Raw genomic sequence first — 19,109 nt, 5'->3', positions numbered from 1 at the left:
AGGCATTGAGACAGGACAGGTCCTGTCTTCAGCTGCTGACATTGCTGCTGCAGTACAGCACACAATAGCATGCCACATTGCAAAAAGAACACATCGTGTTATTCTCTTTTGTCAACAGAGAGGCTTGTTGTCCCAGACGAATGCAGTACTGGTTGCATCTGGAGGCGTTGCAAGTAACCTATATATCCGAAAAGCTTTGGGTATTATAGCTGATGTAACTCAGTGCACTCTGTTGTGCCCCTCTCCCAGGCTATGCACTGACAATGGTGTTAGATTGCATGGAATGGCATTGAAAGATTACGTGCTGGCTTGCACATTTTACACAGCGCAGAAGGCATCCGCTATGAACCAAAATGCCCTCTTGGAGTAGATATATCAAAAGAAGTTGGAGAAGCTGCCATAAAAGTACCACGATTAAAAATGGAGATTTGATATTTGTTTTACAAAAAATAAACAAAACCAGCAAAACTCTAATGGTATTAAACTCAAGTCTCTAAACAAGCTCAGGTGGCCTAGTGGCAAGAAGCTGTGCTACAATCCCAAAGGCATGTGGTTTGAGGCCACCAGCTGCTCCACGGGAGAAGGATGGACAGTCTCCTATGCAATTAAGTGCCTCTGAAAATCCATCAGCTATGGCTTGGTTCTGACTCGACAGAAAGTATATAATATTAATTATTGGGTACTTTGTTATTCTTATCTTTAATTCTCAATTTGTTTTTCTGAGAGACTGCATTATTATGTTATAGTTTTATAAAAGAGTATAACTTTTCTTACTATTGAAAGCCAATATTGAAGGGAAGAGATAAGATCAGTAAGTAGAGAATAAAGATATATTAAGATGGGTGTGAAAAAAAAAAGATGGGTGTGGGGAAAGGTAATATATAATAAGGATATGATCAGGATATCATGAAAGAAAGGGAAGATACGGAGAAGAGCAAGAGAGGGGAAACTAAAGTAGAATATTTTCTGAACAAAATTTATATATCAATAAATAAAATGCACCAACACAGTGGTTGTAACCATAGGCTCAAGCATAACAATGACTGTGACAATAGCATAGATGGTAGTTTTTCCTTCTTTTGTAAACAATTATTGTGAGGACAGTCAAGACAGGGTAATATTTCCTTCTGTTGTACATAGATTCTCTGTTTGATGGCATCTAGCAACATTATAATACAGAAAATTTTATTATATTACAGAAATTCAATTCTGACTGATGTTAAATACATTATACATGTTAAGGAAAATCTCCTTAATATCAATACAAAGGACTTTTCATTTAAAATGATTGCTCAGGAATCCTTTCATATTAAAGCTTTTATAAACTTTTTGGGAGCTCCGTTTTGGTTTTCTGTACATGTTTCCCAAGTTGGCTCAAAACCACTATTCTTGGTCTTGAAACTTTTATAATATCTGATGAAGAAGAAGATGAAAAAGAAAAGATATTATGAGAAACAGTGGCGGTTTCTGTTGTTCTGAAAAGTCCCATGAAGTTTGCTGTATTGTCTGTGTCTACCCCCAACTCACTGAAAACGTAATCATGTCATAACTAGTTATTGTTTAGATATCAATATTAAAATAAAGAAAAAGTGGGACTGACAAAAATTGGTCTCTGTGAAGAAGAATGTTTTATCAGAATCAGAGAAAAACTCTTCAACAACCTGTGTTACGCAGATTACACAGCCTTACTTGCTGAAAGTGAGGAGGACTTGAAATGCTGTAACAGATCAAAGACTACAGTCTTCAATGTGGATTACATCTCAACATCAAGAAAACAAAAATTCTCACCACTGGAACAATAGGCAGCATCTTGATAGATAGAGAAAAGATGAAAATTGTCAACAATTTCATGTTACTTGGGTCAACAATCAACACCCTTAGTATGAGCAGTCAGGAGATCAGGAAATACATAGTATTGGGAAAATCTGCTGTCAAAGTCTTAAGCTATTAAGGAGTAATTATGTCAGTTTGAAGACCAAGGTGCACCTAAGTCAGGCAATGATCTTTTCAGTCATTTGCTATGCATTTGAAAGATAGACAGTGAATAAGGATGAGGGAAGAAGAATTGATGCCATTAAGCTGTAGAATACTTAATAGCTTCACTACCAGAAGAACAAACAGATGTGTCTTATTGAAAGTGGAGCCAGACGCTCTTTGAATGTAAAGATGGCAAAGCTTTATTTCACACACTTTGTGCATATTGTTAGGAGGAGAAGCTGTTCCTTGGAAAAGGGCATTATGCTTGGAAAGGTAGAGGGTCATTGAAGGAGAGGAAGAACTTCAGTGAGATGATTTGACACAGTGACTGCTGCAGTTGGCTCAAGTATGTCAGAAATGATTAGGTTGGCACAGGATAGGACAGGATTCATATCTGTTCATAGGGTCACTATGAGTTGAATTCAACTCAAAGATATCTAACAACAATTATTAATATAATATTTAAAGTATATATCTGAGTTGATAACTATTCCTTGACATCTGCTTATGCAAATAAAGGTGTATTGACATATAGTCATGCTTATTTATTTACATATTATCTGTGACTGCTTTTATGCTATAACTCTAGGGTCTGGTAGTTACAACAGAGACCTATGGTTCTCAAAGTCTAATATAATTGGGTTTTGGTCATTTTCAGAATAATCTACCTACCCTTATCATAGACAGACTGTAAAGTGGATGGTAAAATTGTGCAGAGCAAATTATTAACATTTATAGTAATATAAACTAATGTAGTCTTGTAAACTTTATTGTCAATGTTTAGAATTGCTGCTGTGGCCTTTGTTTTTTTACTGTATTCTGATGGAGGAAGTTTAGAAGTAGAATGAGAGACAAGAGCAGGGAGAAGGGTAAGGCCACTAACTTTCATTTTACAGAGTAGGGAAGCAGGAATCACTTTGCTTGTCGGTGGTGCAGCAGTCATTACATGACTGACAGCTTCTTGTCCTCTAATCTCAGCTCAGAATTACCTGATTTACTTAGCCATGAAATATTTATTGTACATATAGATGTGCCAGGACTATTCGGCTTCCCTCGGGAGGCTTGCCATGATCAGCCAATCCAATAATTATCCTCTCTGACCTGTTCTTATTTTAACCTACTGCTTTAGCACTTCTCATTTTTTTCTATTTTAATTTGAAATTAAAACTATACATTTTTCCTTTTACATTTTCTAATCTGGTTTACTATATATAAGAGTGAGGATTTTTTTTTCTTCCTTTGTCCATCATCATATCCCTTGTCCCTAGGACAGTACGACAGTGCGTATTAGCACATAGCAGGGACATAGTGACTTCTCAAACTAATGAGTGGGTAGTTGTGTAACAAGAATCAGCAAATAGTTGTTTAAAATTCAGAGATGGCGTAATATTTGGGAGAAGGAAGGTGACATAGGTTGCTGTTTGCTAACATGCGAGAGGAGAAAGCCACTAGATAAGGTATGAGTTAAACAATACTGTTTAGCATTGTTTAAAGGAGCAAGCAAACAGTAATGTTCTAATGAGTTTTCAGAGGCAGTAAAATCACATGGAAGGAGATTGCCAGTCTTTCTTCCATGGAACAGCTGGTGGATTCAAACAATGTGCCTTTGGAATTGCAGAGCAAGTTCTTAACACTAGGCCACCAGAGCTCTAAAGCTGTAATAGGAAAAGTTAAAACTGTATCTTGCAAATGGAAAAATTCAACAAGAGACTGAAGTTATTCATTATAATTCTTTTGCTTCACTTGATTTATTTTAAATAAGTCAGGTCTGAGATGGATTGACTCAGTGACTGGGGTAATAGAGGCAAGTATGTCGGAAACAATGAGATTGGCTCAGGATACGACAGAGTTCAGAGCTGTTCTACATAGGGTTACTGTGAGTTGCAAGTGACTCAGCAGCACATCAAAAAACAACAACATTGGTTTTTACTAGTTTCATTTTTCTCTGTGTTTAAGAAATATTTTTTGGAAACCTATATTGAATTAACCATGTCCAGGATGTGCTTACCAAGTTGTACCAAGAAATCTGGAGGCCAACCACCTGGCCAACTGACTGGAACAGATCTATATTTTATTCCCATTCCAAAGAATGGTGATCTTATAGAGTGTGGAAATTACGGAACAATATCATTGATGCTGAAGATTATCCAAAAACTGAAACAGCACTTCAACAAAGAACTGCCTGAAGTGCAGGTTGGATTTAGAAGAGGCCATAGCACTAGGGATATTATAGGTACTGTCAGATGGATCTTAGCTGTAAGCAGAGAGTACCAGAGGAATGTCTCTCTATGTTTTATTGACTATACAAAGGCATTTGACTGTGTGGATCACAACAAACTGTTGTTGACTCTGAGAAGAATGGGAATCCCAGAACACTTGACTGTGCTTATGTGAGACCTATACTTGGACCAGGAGGCAGTTGTCAAAACAAAGCAAAGAAACACTTTCTGGTTCAAAATTGGGAAGAGTGTGCATCAAGGATGTGTCCTATCCCCATATCTTTTCAATCTATATGTGAACAGATTATCGAGGATTCTGTGCTCTATGAGGAGACACGTGGCATCAGGATTGGAGGTAGACTCTTCAGCAGTCTCTATTATGCAGATGACACAACCCTGTTTGCTGAAACTGAGGAGGACCTCAAGCACTTGCTGTAGAAGGTCAGGGACTGCAGCTTTCAATATCATTGAAGCTCCACATCCAGAAAACAGAAATTCTCACCACTTGACCAATTGGCAGGGTCATGATAGATGGTGAAGAGATTGAGACTGTTGACAGCTTTAGTTTGCTTAGCTCTACAATCAACACTCTTGGCACCAGCAGCCAGGAAATTAAAAGACAAACTGCAATGGGGAAGTCTGTCAGAGACCTCTCCAAAGTACTAAAGAGCAACAGTGTCAGTCTGGAGACTAAGGTGCGCCTGATACAGGCCATGGTCTTTGCAATCACTTGCTATGCATCAGAGAGCTGGACAGTGACTAGGGATGATAGAACGAGAATTGATGCCTTTGAGCTTTGGTACGTTTGTCCTGAAGTGGTGAAGAGGGTGAAGCCGGGCTGCTCCTTGGAGGCAAGGATTCTGAAGCTTTGTCTGACATATTGGGCATGTTATAAGGAGGGATCAGTCCATGGAGAGGGACGTCATGCTTGGAAGGTTGGAGGGACAGTGCAGGAGAGGAAGACCCTGGATGAGATTAATTGATTCAATCCCTGGGGTAATGGGGATAGGTGTGTCGGAGACAATAAGATTGGCAAGGGATAGGACAGAGTTTAGGGCTTTTGTACATAGAGTCGCCATGAGTCGCAGGTGACTTGACGCATAACAACAAGAGCATATTGAATTAAAATGTTTTAGCAATATTAACTGTTCTAGTAATTCTAGTATTAAAATTTGTTTTGAATAATCAACCTTTATATATAACTCATCCTTTATATAGTGCTTGTTTAATTATAACACACTAAAATGGCTCTAAAAAATTCAAAGAATATGTATCATGTAGATCATGCTCTCTGACCAAAGTTTAATTAAGCAGTGGTGGTCTAGAAATCTGTAATAAATGGGATTTAAAAATGTGGTAAGTGATCTAGCAAAAAAATTAAGCCAGAAAGTTGGAATAGGAAACACAGAATGCAGAGAATTATTTTTAGATTGATTAGCCAATGAAGGTTTCCTTGTGAAGGTGATGTTTTTAAAAACTAAAAAGGTTAGTAAAGAATTGAGAAGAGACTCTCTTAGCTTTCTGAAGAGAAGACCATTACAGGTAAAGGAAAACCTAGTGAACTGAAGGCCCCGAGGTTAGAGTGACTGGTACATACAAAAAACAACAAAACTATGAGGATGACCTTTGATGGAGTGTACAGGAAAATAAGGAAATCAGTCTGGAGAGATCTTACAAGCCTTTATAAAGAACTTTACTTTGAGTAGCATGTTAAGTCTTTGGAGGATTTTGAGCTTTGTAGTCATGTGATCTGACTTTCAGTTTAATAGATCACTTTGTCAGCTATGTGGAGAATACACTAAAGAGAGACAGCTGCCAAATCAAGAAGACATATTGAAAGGGTATGTTACTAATCCAGGCAAGACATGGTATTGACTTAGAGCAGGATGCAATTCTAGTGAGTAGTGCCAAAAATATATCTGCCGGTAGCACCAGTGATACCTGCTGACAGAATGAATGTGAGAGACAGACATCAGGGAAGATAACCAAGCAGCTAGAAGAAGAATTACCACTGATTGAAGCTGGAAAGACTGTGAAAGGTAGTGAAAAGTTCTATTTGGACAATTTAAATTTGAGATATCTGTTAGACATCCAAACAGGAGTAATCTTCAATCTAGGATTGCTGATTAGGAATACAAATGTGCAAAGTGTAATAAAGCTAAAGGGCTGCACTGCATTTAGAAAAAATTCAAATCTCTGAGGCACTAAACAGTCACATAAGAGGTCTGACTAATGTTGTTACAGAATCCCAGAGAAGGAAGTATCCTGGGACCTAGTAATGAAAGTTCTCAAAGAAGGAATGGCATGCTCAGTTTTACCAGAGGTGGTTCATTGATTTTTGGGACATGGGAGTTGTCAGTAACTCTAATGAGCAGTTTGGTGGAGTGCTGGGAGGAATTTAGTCATTGGAACAATTTTAAGAGGAAAAAAAATGGGAACATGAGGAAGAATTAGTGATAGCAAACAACTTTGGTTTTACAGATTTGTTGCTATTCCTGGTAACACTGAGTTGGCTCTCTTAGCAACCTTATGCAGAACAAAACCCTTCGTAGTCTGCTGTGCTTATGCCTGTTGTTGCTGTCAATGTCGTTCACCTCCATGAGGGTCTTCCTTTTTACTCCTAACCCTTTACTTTTCCAAGCATAATGTCCTTCTCCGGGGGCATGTCCAAAGTATGTGAGATGAAGTCTCAGCATCCTTGCTCTAAGGCTCACCTTGGCTTCAGTTCTTCCATGACAGATTTGTTTGTGCTTTTTAAGATATGATTGTCATACAGTAAACTAGTAGTATTTGAAGTATACAATCTGACATCTATATAAAACCATGCAACTGTCACCACAGTCACCATAATGAACTCATTACCCTAGAAGCTGTATCATATTTCGTATTCCTTTGTAATCCCTCAGTCTTGCTACCAGGCAATGACTACTCCACTGTTGATTAACTTGCATTTTCTATATAGTTAATTTTGAGATTCATTCAGGTTGCTAGTTCCAACAGTCAATTCCTGGATTATGGACAAATTGTATAACTCTCTCTCTAGGTAGAATGTATTACCTAAGTCAAAGCAGTTGCGGAAGATTCTTATCAAATAATTGTCTTAGTATATAATGTATCTTTCTGTGCATAAAAAAATTAAAGAAATACTTTGAGATGCACAGAAAACATCTTTAACATGTTGTTGCTGTTGTTAGATCCTGTCAAGTCAGAACTGACTCTTAGCTGCCCCCCAGTGGGTTTTCAGAGGCAGTAAATTGCACAGGAGTTTGCCCTTCCTTACTCATAGCAGCTGGTGGGATTGCACAGCAGGCCTTGGATTGCATCTGAGCTCCTTACCGCTAACCCACCAGAACTTCCCATTACTCTATCATTACTTTAATGTAATAAATAATTGATGTTTTGATGTATATTGCATAGCAGCACCCTTAGCCAATATATAGACTTTGAATTTTTATTGTAATAGGCTGGGTCAGAATTAAAATAAGCAAAATGTTAGAAACAGAGTAGTGTTTGCAACAGTTTCTTCTTTTGTTACTAAATTGTATCCACAAGTTGATGAATATACAAGTCTATTCCTTCACCATCTGATGAGCTTAAGAGCTGTTACCAGTTGTGTTTTGTGTTTTTTTTAATCCAAAAACTATTGGTCTTTGGTCTTTTTGTCGGCATATGCTCTTGGGTAAATAACTATACTTATACTGGCAAGGTCAAAGTAGTTGCAGGTTTAACTTTTTAAGAAAATATCAGGCTGTTCTGAAAAGTAATAGAAACTTAATACTGACACTAGAAATTTATGACACTTCTAGATCTTCTGTGTCTTCACTAACATTTTCTTAAACTTATGTAATTCAAATAGGAATGCAGATTTAAATAGTTTTAATTTGTATTTCCCTCACTTTTTCGTGCATGTATCTTTTGTGACATTGCTTTTTGAAAACAATGAGTTCTTCATTACTCTTAAGTATTACATTTCTTGGATAATATTCAAAGTAACAAATTTAAGTGGAAATTAATTGTATTTCATAAAAAAATAATTTAAAAATTGTTGTGCAAATGTCACTGTAATTGGAGAAAATAACTGCTGTCTTCCATTTTCTAATAGGTTGCAGCATTGCAAGAAGAGAAAAGTAGTTTATTGGCAGAGAATCAGATATTAATGGAAAGACTCAATCAGTCTGATTCTATAGAAGATCCTAATAGTCCAGCAGGAAGAAGGCACTTACAGCTCCAAACTCAATTAGAACAACTTCAAGAAGAAACATTCAGGTAAAGATCATTTAGGAAAAATTGAATATTTCTAATTTGAGGCTAAGAAAATAACAGTAAGACTTCTGAATAGCTGCAGACAATAAAATACCTTAAAGAAAAAGGTAAATTCTCACATCTTTAAATGAAAAGTTCAAATAACTCAGTAAGTTACCAAATCAGAATAGTCAGACTTTTAGAAACAGTTAAAAAAACCAAGAAAGACACACATCTGCTCATTACTGACTGTAGAATTAATTCTAACTCAAACTTCTGTGAACTTCACAGTGCCTCAAGCAGAGTAACTGTGGAGCTGTATTTTTCGTAGACATTTGACAAAAGAATAATACACTAAGACTTTTTATACCTATTTAAACCTCTGTATTATCAAGGGTCTAGAAATATCATTCTTCAAAACAGTGTAAGAATTCTTTACCCGTAATAAATCCTGATGGGGACTCTAGGGTATGAGTCAGCAAACTTTTCTATAAAGGGCCAGGTAATGTTTATAGAAATATTACTTATAATGGCCTCAAATTGGAAATAATCCAAAAGTCCATCAATTTATAAATGAATAAACAAAAATGTAGTGTGTTCATCTGCTAGAATGCTGTTCAGCAATAAAAAAAGAGTAAAAAAACTACACACATTCTTTAAGAAAGAGCCTTAAAAACATGTTAAATGAAAGAAGCTAGCTAATAGTATTTAATTCAATTTGTACAAAATTATCAGAAAGGAAAAATTTATATATAGACACAGAAAAGATAAAGTTGCCTAATACTACAGATGGGATCTGGAATTGATTGCTTAAAAGCATGAGTAACTTTTGGAAGTAATAAAAAAATGCTATAGAATTAATTTCCTTTTATGGTTTTATAACTAAATTTATTAAAAATTACTGTACATTTGAAGCACCATTTACAGTTACAACAAAAAAGATGAAAATTTTAGGAATAAATTTAATAAGAAATGTATAAAACAAAAACAAAAGAAATGTATAAAAGATATATTAAATTCTAAAACCTCTTTGGAAGATGTAAATTAAAAACTGTCTTTATTCTTAAATAAGATTAAAAGATATCAGTACTTACAGAATTTATAAATTGAAGACACTCTCAATAAAAATAGCAACAATGTTTTACACTTTATCTAAAATAAAATATATGTTAATTACAAAAAATAAAAATAGCAACAAGTTATTTCATAGAATTAGATGAAATGAAAATTCATTTGGAAAAACATTCATATAAATATAGTTTTTTTAGTGTTTCTCAAGGGGTACTAACTGTACTAGAAAACATTCAGTGAAGTCTCTATAACTGAAAAAAAAATTGTGGTCTGGACTGTGAATAGTCCACATTTTTTTACACACACATATGCATGGAAACTTTGCCTATCACTAGTGTGATATCTCAGATAGCTAAGAAAGTTTTTTCTTTTTAATAAGTGATGTTGACAAAACTGGATAACTATTTGGGAAAACAAACTTAGAACAATAAATAGTTCATACTATTATATACAAGTTCTGGCTAACATTGGGAAGAGAGGAGCCCCAGAATACTTTATTTTGCTTGTGCAAAAGATACCTAACCTAGAAACTTTTACCTGAACAGAACAGAGAATATGGTTTAAAATCAAGAAAAGTGTGCATCAGGGCTATATCCTTTCTTTATATTCTTCAATCTGTATGCTGAGTAAAGAATTCAAGAAGCTGGACTGCAGAGGAATGTTGCATCAGGATAGGAGGAAGACTCATCAACAACTTGCTGTATGTAGATGAGACAACCTTAGTTGCACAAAGTAAAGAGGATGCAGAAGATCAAAGACTACAACCTTCAATATGGATTACACCTCAACATCAAGAAGATAAAAATCCTCAATACAACTATGAGATATCATCTCACCCCAGTAAGAATAGCAAAATTCTACAGAGCAGCCAGCAACAAATGCTGGCAAGGTTGTGGAGAAACTGGAACCCTTATTCACTGTTGGTGGGAGTGTAAAATGATGCATCCACTATGGAAGGCTATATGGCACTTTCTCAAAAAGTTGCGAATAGAAATACCATTTGATCCAGCATTTCCATTACCGGGAATATACCGTAAAGAAACCATAACTGCCACCCAGGCAGATATATGCACACCCATGTTTATTGCGGCTTTGTTCACAGTTGAAAACAACCTAAGTGCCTATCAACAAATGAATGGATAGAGAAGCTGTGATATATCCACACAATGGAATACTACGCTGCATTGAAAAACAAGGAACTACAAAAAAATTAAAAGGAAAAACAGGAACTCATGCATTATTATTCAAAATGGGTGACCTTGGAAGACGTTATGCTGAGTGAAATATCTCAGTCACAACAGGATAGGTGTTGCATGGTACCACTATTGTAGAATGGGACCGACATCAGGGTTGGGGTGAGACAGAAAAATTGGATAAATTATGTATACTGCATTGAAACAGATGAGGGAAAGAACAGTTTAAAAGTGATATATGATTGAGTATTATGGTTATGACAAGAGTCCAGAAAGAATGTTGCATAGTGGAGTATACTTGGGGGGCGGGGGAATTCTATACCAATGAAATAATTTTTCTTTTACTTTTCAAAGAGAAGAACGAACTGAGGGGAGGGGAGGGCAGGGAGAAAAATGATGCAACAACGAATGTATGGAAATCCAAAATCTCTGTAAATGTTCATTAAAATTAATTTTAAAAAGATAAAATTTTTTTTAAAAAGGGTAAAAATCCTGACCACTAGGTCAACAGAGATCATCATGATAGGTGAAGATTTAACAGATGCACAATCAACACCCTTTGTACAAGCAGTCAAGATGTCAAAAGACATGTTGTATTGGGAAAGTCTGCTCTCAGAGTTCTCTTCAAGTTATTGAGTAGCAGTGATGTCATTTTGAAGACTAAGGTGCATCTGAGTCCAGTGATGGTCTTTTCAGTCACTTAACTGTTTGAGAGTTGGGCAGTGAGTAAGGATGGCAGAAGAACCATCTATGCCTTCGAGCTGTGGTGTTGGAGAAGGGTACTGAATGGACTGCCAAAAGAACAAACAGATTGTCTTAGAGAAAATGTAGCCAGAGTGCTCCTTGGAGGCAAGGATGGCAAAGCTTTTTTTTTTCTTTTTCTCACATATTTTGGGCATGTTGCTAGAAAAAAGTATTCCTTGGAAAGGTATACTTGGATGCTTGGAAAGGTCACAGATCAGTGAAAGAAAAGACCTTCAGTGAGATGAATTGACACTGTGGCTACAGCAATGGACTCAGGTGTGTCAGAGATAATAAGGATGGCACAGAATAGGACCGGCTTAAGATCTGTTGTTTATAGGGTACTTGATTTGATTACACATAACAACAGTCTGCATCTTGACCTGCTTAGAAAAAATGTATATTAAAATCCAAGCATGATTATACCAAATTTTTTATAAAATGTTACTAGTTGAAAACATGGTTTTTATGTATCTAGGTACTTTTAATTATCCTTTACAGTCAGATAAAAATACATTAGCCTCATCTGTACAGTGACAGTGTGCCTTAAGTTTGGGGTATTTTTATGTTTTACTAAGGAGTAGATGCAGTGTGATTCTTATTTTGGAGAGGAAAATATTTGAGTGAAAAGAGTGGAGACTATACTTCACAAATGTTAACAGTCATTTTCTATGTAGAATAATACACTTGTCTTGCTTTTCTGTATTTTGCTACTTTTTAATAGGAAACATGTTAATTTAATAATTTTTAAAAATGTTACATCTCTACTATTTTAGGAAAAATGCTACTTGATCACTATTTCTGACTAGAGGAGTGGCAGTCAGTTCTAGCTTTTCCAAAAGCTTTTCCACAGTCATATCTATTTTTGAGATAATTAAAATTTAGAAAAGCAGTTTAAGGCAACTCCAAAGTGAGCAATAGATTTAACAGACAAATGTTCTTTTGATTTATAATTTTCTTTTTAGTTCTTTTATAAGCTAGAAAACATTCATTGAAGTACACTTTCCTCCCTCTTATGCCGTTCCCCCTCCCCCAGTTCACTTTGTAATACACTTCTTGTTCCAGATTGTTAATTGTCATATTAAAAATGCCTAATTATACAATCCTTTCAGACAGTCGTTTCCTTCATCTGTCCCAGTGCAGTGTTCGTTATCTCTATCCACTCTTTTCCTGTTCTATCCCCAGCCACCATGTCAATGCTGTTTTATAACAGCTGTTTCATGCAGAAGATGTCCTTTTCTGACTGAGACATTTCACTCAGCATACTGTCTTCAGACTCATCCATATTGTATAGTGTTTTCCAAGTCCATTGTTTTAAAGTGCTGCATAATATTCCATTGTGTGAATGTACCCTAGGTTTTCTATCCATTTGCTTGTTGACTGGCTGTTGGGCTCCTTCCATCTCTTCACTGTTGAATAATGCTGTAGTAAACATGAGTGTGCATAAATGGGTTTGCATCATGGCTCTGATTTCTTTAGGATATATTCCCAATAGTGGAATATCTGGATCAAATGATATTTGCTTCCACCTTTTTGAGAAAATATCAGAGAGAATTCCATAGTGATTATACCATTTTATATTCTCAGCAGAGAATGAGAGTTCCAGTCTCTCCACATCTTTGTCCACTTTTGTTGTTTGCTGCCCATTGAAATTGCTATTATAGCTGAAGTGAGCTGTTATCTCGTTGTTTTGATTTGCATCTCTCTTATAGCAAGGAATTTTGAACACTTCTTCATGTGTTTGACCCCTGAGCATATCAAAAAATTTCTCCAACAGTAAAAAGGACACCTATAGACTGAGGAATAAAAGTATTTGGCAATGATATACCTTATTAGGGGCTCATATCTAAAATTTATTGAATTCTCCAGCACCTCAACAACAAAAAAAAGACAACTCAATCACAAAACGGGCACAAGATATGAATAGACACTTTACCAAATAGTACTTTCTTGATCTTTTTGTTTGTCTGTTTGTTTTGTTATAGACTTGAAGCAGCCAAAGATGATTACCGAATACGCTGTGAAGAGTTGGAAAAAGAGATCTCTGAACTTCGGCAACAGAATGAAGAACTGACCACTTTGGCAGATGAAGCTCAGTCCCTAAAAGATGAAATAGATGTTCTTAGGTAAACAGTCTTCCCATCTCTTTAGAATCTCTGAACCAGCATCACCCAGAATAGCTCTACCTTGAACATTGCAATCTCTTAAGATTTCTGAACACAACAGAATGCTTCAAGAGATGCTACTTCTCTTTAACCCCTGTACTAACACAATCTATAATTAATTTTTAGGGGCTTGGGAGCAGTGGAAATAATTACATATACCTCCTTCAGGTTCCTTTGAGGAATTATAAGTGTAAACAGTGAGGGAAGGGTCTGACATGTAGGTGAAATATGTATCTGTTAAATGAAAATGAATCCTTGGCAGCCACTTCATGCTCTTTCAGCAATATAGCTTTTCTTCTCATTGTTCTTATTCTTTAATGTTGAGCCATAATTGTTTGAATTTCTTTTCTCTCGGACACTTTCCTACCCCCCATGGCTTTCCTTCTTGTTTTTCTACCATCCCACTTATGGATTGTATTTTAGCCTCCCTTGACTCTATTTCCCCCCTGCTTTTCTTATTGAGTATTGAGAACTAATAGAGAAAAATCATACACTGATATAGCTGTTCTATTATATAGTTATGTCTGTGCTTCACTGAATTCTTACTACTCATCTACCATTCTACTGCTCATTAATAGGTAGTATCATTAATAGATGCCTTGTGACATTTCCCACGTGTCACACATCTCGTATGTGTTTTCATAATTCTTCTTACCTAACTACCCCATGATACACCCCTAGGCTTTAGTTTTGGTAGATGACCTTGTCTCCTGCTGCACAGGAAAAAGATGTGACAACTGAACTCTTCACGTTCGCTATCTCCCACACCACTCCCTCGTTGCTCTACTGTCTTGTTCTGTTTTGTTTCTAGAGTGCACATGATGGCTTTTCTTCACGTTTAGGGCTCACTCCTGCGTCTGTACTCTGCAATGGGACTATATTTAAATCCATTATCCCTTCTCTTTTCATGTATATGTAAAAATAAGTATTTTTCCCCCCAAAAAATAAAGCCATGTTACTCTTTACTTCTCTTCAGAGCCACATTTATATTGTGCAAGGTAAAACTTACATTCTCTCTTCAGTTACTAAAATTTGCCATAACCACTTCCCCCTCCTACTCCTTCACAGAAACAGTTGTTCCTGTGCTTCCTCAAGAAACTCAAACTCATTGCCATCAAGTTAGAACTCATAGTTGATTCACTGTTGGGTTTTCATGGCCATAAATCACACAAGAGAACATTGCCCATCTTTCTCCTGTGGAGCTACTGGTGGATTTGAACCATCAGAGACCAACCGCCTTTCTGTTGGCAGCACATCACTCTACAGTCTTTACTACTAGAGCTCACTAGTACATCGTCACAAGTAGTATATTAACTGCAGAGTCATTTGGATATTAGACAAACTTAATCTATTTCTGTACTACAAGTAACTGCTGACTACCTACTGTTTGCTGTCCTTAAAATTATGTAACATTTTCTGTTACACATTTAGTTAGCATTCTGGTCTGTTGTTTTAACCAGAACAAAAAACTAAACTGGAATCACTTTTGATCTTATTAGAGCATACTGTTTTGTAGTAATCTCTTTGGGTTTCACAATATATAAAACAGCATTGCAACTGTAGATGTGTCTTACCTTTAATTTCTCATCTCATTCTAGACATTCTTCTGATAAAGTGGCTAAACTGGAAGGCCAAGTGGATTCATATAAAAAGAAGCTAGAAGATCTTGGTGATTTGAGGCGGCAAGTTAAGCTCTTAGAAGAGAAGAACACTATGTATATGCAGAACACTGTCAGTTTAGAAGAAGAGTTAAGAAAAGCAAATGCAGCACGAAGTCAGCTTGAGACGTATAAAAGACAGGTAAAAACTAAAGATGTTTTCTAGCTTATAAATGTTTTTTTTCTTTATGTTATTCTGGTTTTCTTTCCGTTGAATCTCCATTCTTGTCCAAATGTTATTTATTAGTCTCTATAAAATTTCCCTCCTCCAGCAGTATCATTAATACTACACTCAAGTTAAATCTTACTGAAATTGAAATTTTATCAAAGAGGAGCAGTATATCAACAGAGATCTTCCAGAAATTCAAACAGAATTCAGAAGAGGCCATGGAGCAAAGGATCTCATTGTTGATGTCACGTAGCTCTTAGCTGAAAACAGCTAATACCATGAAGATGTTTTTATTGACTATGCAAAGGCATTTGACAGTCTGGATTATAATAGATTATGGATAACATTGAGAACAGTGGTTACTGCAGAACACTTAATTATGTTCATGTGAAACCTGTACTTAGATCAAGAAGCAGTCATGCTACATGGTTTAAAATCAAGAAAGTTCTACATGAGGGTTGTATGCCTTCTCCATATCTATTCAGTCTGTATGTTAAACAGGTAATTAAAGAATCTGCACTGTATGAAGAAGAATATGGCATCAGGAGTGTAGGAAAACTTATCAATAACCTATGTTACATAGATGACACAACTTTGACAAAGCAAAGAAGACTTGAAGCATGTACTGAAGACAATTAAAGACTGGTTTCAATATGGATTACATCTCAGCAACAAGAAAACAAAAAATCCTCACCACTAGCCCAATAGGCCCACATCATGATAGATGGATAAAAAGATTGACATTTTCAAGAATTTCATGTTACTTGTTTAATCAGCACCATAATGGCAGCAGTCAGGAGATAAAAAATATGTTGCACTTAGCTAATCTGCTGTCAGGGACCTCTCTAAATTGCTAACAAGCAAAGGTTTTTGAAGACTAAAATATGTCTTCCCCAAGCATTTGTATTTTTTCAGTTGCTTTCTATGCATCTGAAAGTTGAACAATGAATATAGTAGACCAAAGAAGAATTGATACCTTTGAATTGAGAAGTTGACAAAAACATTGACTAATCTGTAGACTGCCAAAAGAAAAAATAAATCTGTTTTGGAGAAAGTGTAACCAGCGTACTCCTTAGAGGCAAGGATAGTGAAACTTCATCTTACATAGTTTTGAGCATCTTGTCAGGAGGCGTCAGTCCTTGGAAAAAAGATCATTATGGGGAAAGTAGAGGATTATCAACAGAGAGGAACACCTCCATTGAGATTAATTGACACAAGGACTGTAATAGTGGGATTGAGCATGGAAGAGAGAGAGAACCGGACAAGGTTTCTATCTGCTGTTCATAGAGTTATGAGCTGTAGTCCAGTCGACAGCACCTAATAACAGCGTAGCATTTCCTTTTATGATTTTCTTTTTACTTTATTATTAAATATTTAGGCATACAAAAAGTAAAAGAATACATTAAGTAACCCATACATAAGAACTCAAACGTACTCTTTTTCTCTTCAAGGATAACCGGTATCTTAACTTTTTTGTTGGTGGTGTTCCCATCCAGCCTTTATCCTTTTTCTAAATACATGTGTTGGTAATCCCTAGGTCACCACTCTAATTTGATCCTAAATGTGTCTTTAAGGTGAATTTGAAGATAGATCAAAAAAGGTGCATAAGGTTTTTACTTAGCCTTCTCTTTTGTTCCCATTCCAAAGAAAGGTGACCCAACAGAGTGCTGAAATTATCGGAAAATATCATTAAAGTCACGTGTAAGCAAGATTCTGCCGAAAATGATCCACAAACGTTTGGAACAATATGTCAACAGAGAACTGCCAGATGTGCAGGCTGGATTTAGAAGAGGTCGTGGTACTAGGGATATTATAGCTAGTGTTAGATGGATCTTAGCAGAAAGCAAAGAATACCAGAAGAATGTCTATCTGTGCTTCATTGACTATGCAAAGGCTTTTGATTGTGTGGATCACAACAAGCTGTGGCTGACTTTGAGAAGAATGGGAATCCCAGAACAGTTGATTGTGCTAATGAGAAACCTATACTTGGACCAAGAGGCAGTCTTCAGAACAGAGCAAAGAGCACTACATGTTTCAACATCAACAAGGGGATCCCTGAAGGATGTATTCTGCCTCCATACCTTTCAATCTGTATGCAGAACAGATCATCCGAGACAATGGGCTGTACCAGGAGGAATGTGGCATCAGGATTGGTGGACCTGCTTTGGGCATGTTTCAAGGAGGGACTGGTCTTTGGAGAAGGACATCATGTTTGGCAGGGTGGAGGGGCGGCAAAGGAGAGGAAGACCTTCGATGAGATGGATCAATTCTGTGACTAGAGTATTGGGAATGAGTGTGTTTGAGTTGGCGAGTTTGGCCCAGGATAGAATAGTATTTTAGGGCTATTGTACATAGGGTCACTATGAGTTGCAAGCGACTCAATGGCACATAACAACAGTCTCTTTTACTGTGGGCAAGAAAAGCTGCATCTGTTCCCAATGATTTTCCAAAAGGTGCAGATGCAGCAAATTGAAAATGAATGTGATGAAGAATTTGTTCCAAATTAATGGTGGTTCAGTAATTTCAAACTTGAGTCCAAATTTATACATCATTATAGGATAAGTATGCATTGTTCATGAATCAAATGTGTTTTGAAATGTTTATGTAAATGATACAATGAGATTTATCTGTGATTTACTTTTTTGGTCAGTACATTTGTAAGAACTGCTTATGCTCATAGGTATTCATTTTTACTGCTATGCAGTATCCTATTTAGGGACTATACCATAATTTCTCTCTTCTGTTGTTGATGGATACAAAGGCAGTTTCACATTTTTTCCTATATTGCCACTATATCTCGTAGACACGTGAATACTCCACAGTTTTGTGTGATATCTTTCTTTTTTTTTTCTTTTTCCTTTTTTTCTTTAATTTCAATGAACATCTACAAAGATTTTGGACTTCCATTCATTCATTGTTGCACTTTTTTCCCCGCCTACACCACCTGCACCCCCAGTTCGCTCCTCTCCTTGAAAAGCAAAAGAAAAACTCCTTCACTGGTACACAATCCCCCCGCACAACCCCATCCCCACCCCTACCCCGAGTATACTCCACTCTGCAACACTCATTCCAGATTCTTATGATAATCATAATGCCCTTAAATATATTACTTTTAAACTACTCTCTCCCTCATCGGCTTCAATGCAATAAACATAATTTATCCAGTTTTTCTCAGGCTTACCCCCACCCTGATGTCAGCCTCATTCTACGAGAGTGGCACCATTCAGTATTTGTCCTTTTGTGACTGAGATATTTCACTCAGCATAATGTCCTCCAGGGTCCCCCATTTTGAATAATATTGCATGAGTTCCTTGTTTTTCAATGCAGCGTAGTATTACATTGTGTGAATATATCACAGCTTTTCTATCCATTCGTTTGTCGATGGGCACTTAGGTTGTTTCCAACTCCTTGCTGTTGTGAACAAAGCCGTGATAAACATGGGTGTGCATATATTTGCTTGGATGTCAGCTATGGTCTCTTTGTGGTATATTCCCAGTAGTGGAATTGCTGGGTCAAATGGTATCTCTATTTGCAACTTTTTGAGAAAGCACCATACCACTTTCCACAGTGGTTGCACCATGTTACGCTCCCACCAACAGTGAATAAGGTTTCCAGTCTCTCCACAACCTCGCCAACATTTGTTGCTTGCTGTTCTGTTAAATTTTGCTAGTCTT

At 36.5% G+C, this 19,109-nt stretch overlaps 1 protein-coding gene across 1 annotated transcript in view; it reads left to right on the top strand.

Annotated features, from left to right (window-relative positions):
* Nucleotides 1–19,109, top strand: part of HOOK3 (hook microtubule-tethering protein 3) — a 121,739-nt gene that overhangs the window by 66,551 nt on the left and 36,079 nt on the right. Inside the window, exons 9-11 of the mRNA XM_006896977.1 lie at nucleotides 8,299–8,462; nucleotides 13,429–13,569; nucleotides 15,207–15,408. Coding sequence (XP_006897039.1) covers nucleotides 8,299–8,462; nucleotides 13,429–13,569; nucleotides 15,207–15,408 — 507 coding nt within the window. The remainder of the gene's footprint in view (nucleotides 1–8,298; nucleotides 8,463–13,428; nucleotides 13,570–15,206; nucleotides 15,409–19,109) is intronic.

Source organism: Elephantulus edwardii, unplaced genomic scaffold (genome assembly GCF_000299155.1).
Source record: "Elephantulus edwardii isolate Elephantulus edwardi_28Jun2011 unplaced genomic scaffold, EleEdw1.0 scaffold00195, whole genome shotgun sequence".
In the NCBI taxonomy this organism is placed as follows: Eukaryota; Metazoa; Chordata; class Mammalia; order Macroscelidea; family Macroscelididae; genus Elephantulus; species Elephantulus edwardii.
Note: the sequence above shows the minus strand (reverse complement) of the source record. Positions and strands in the feature narration are given on the sequence as shown.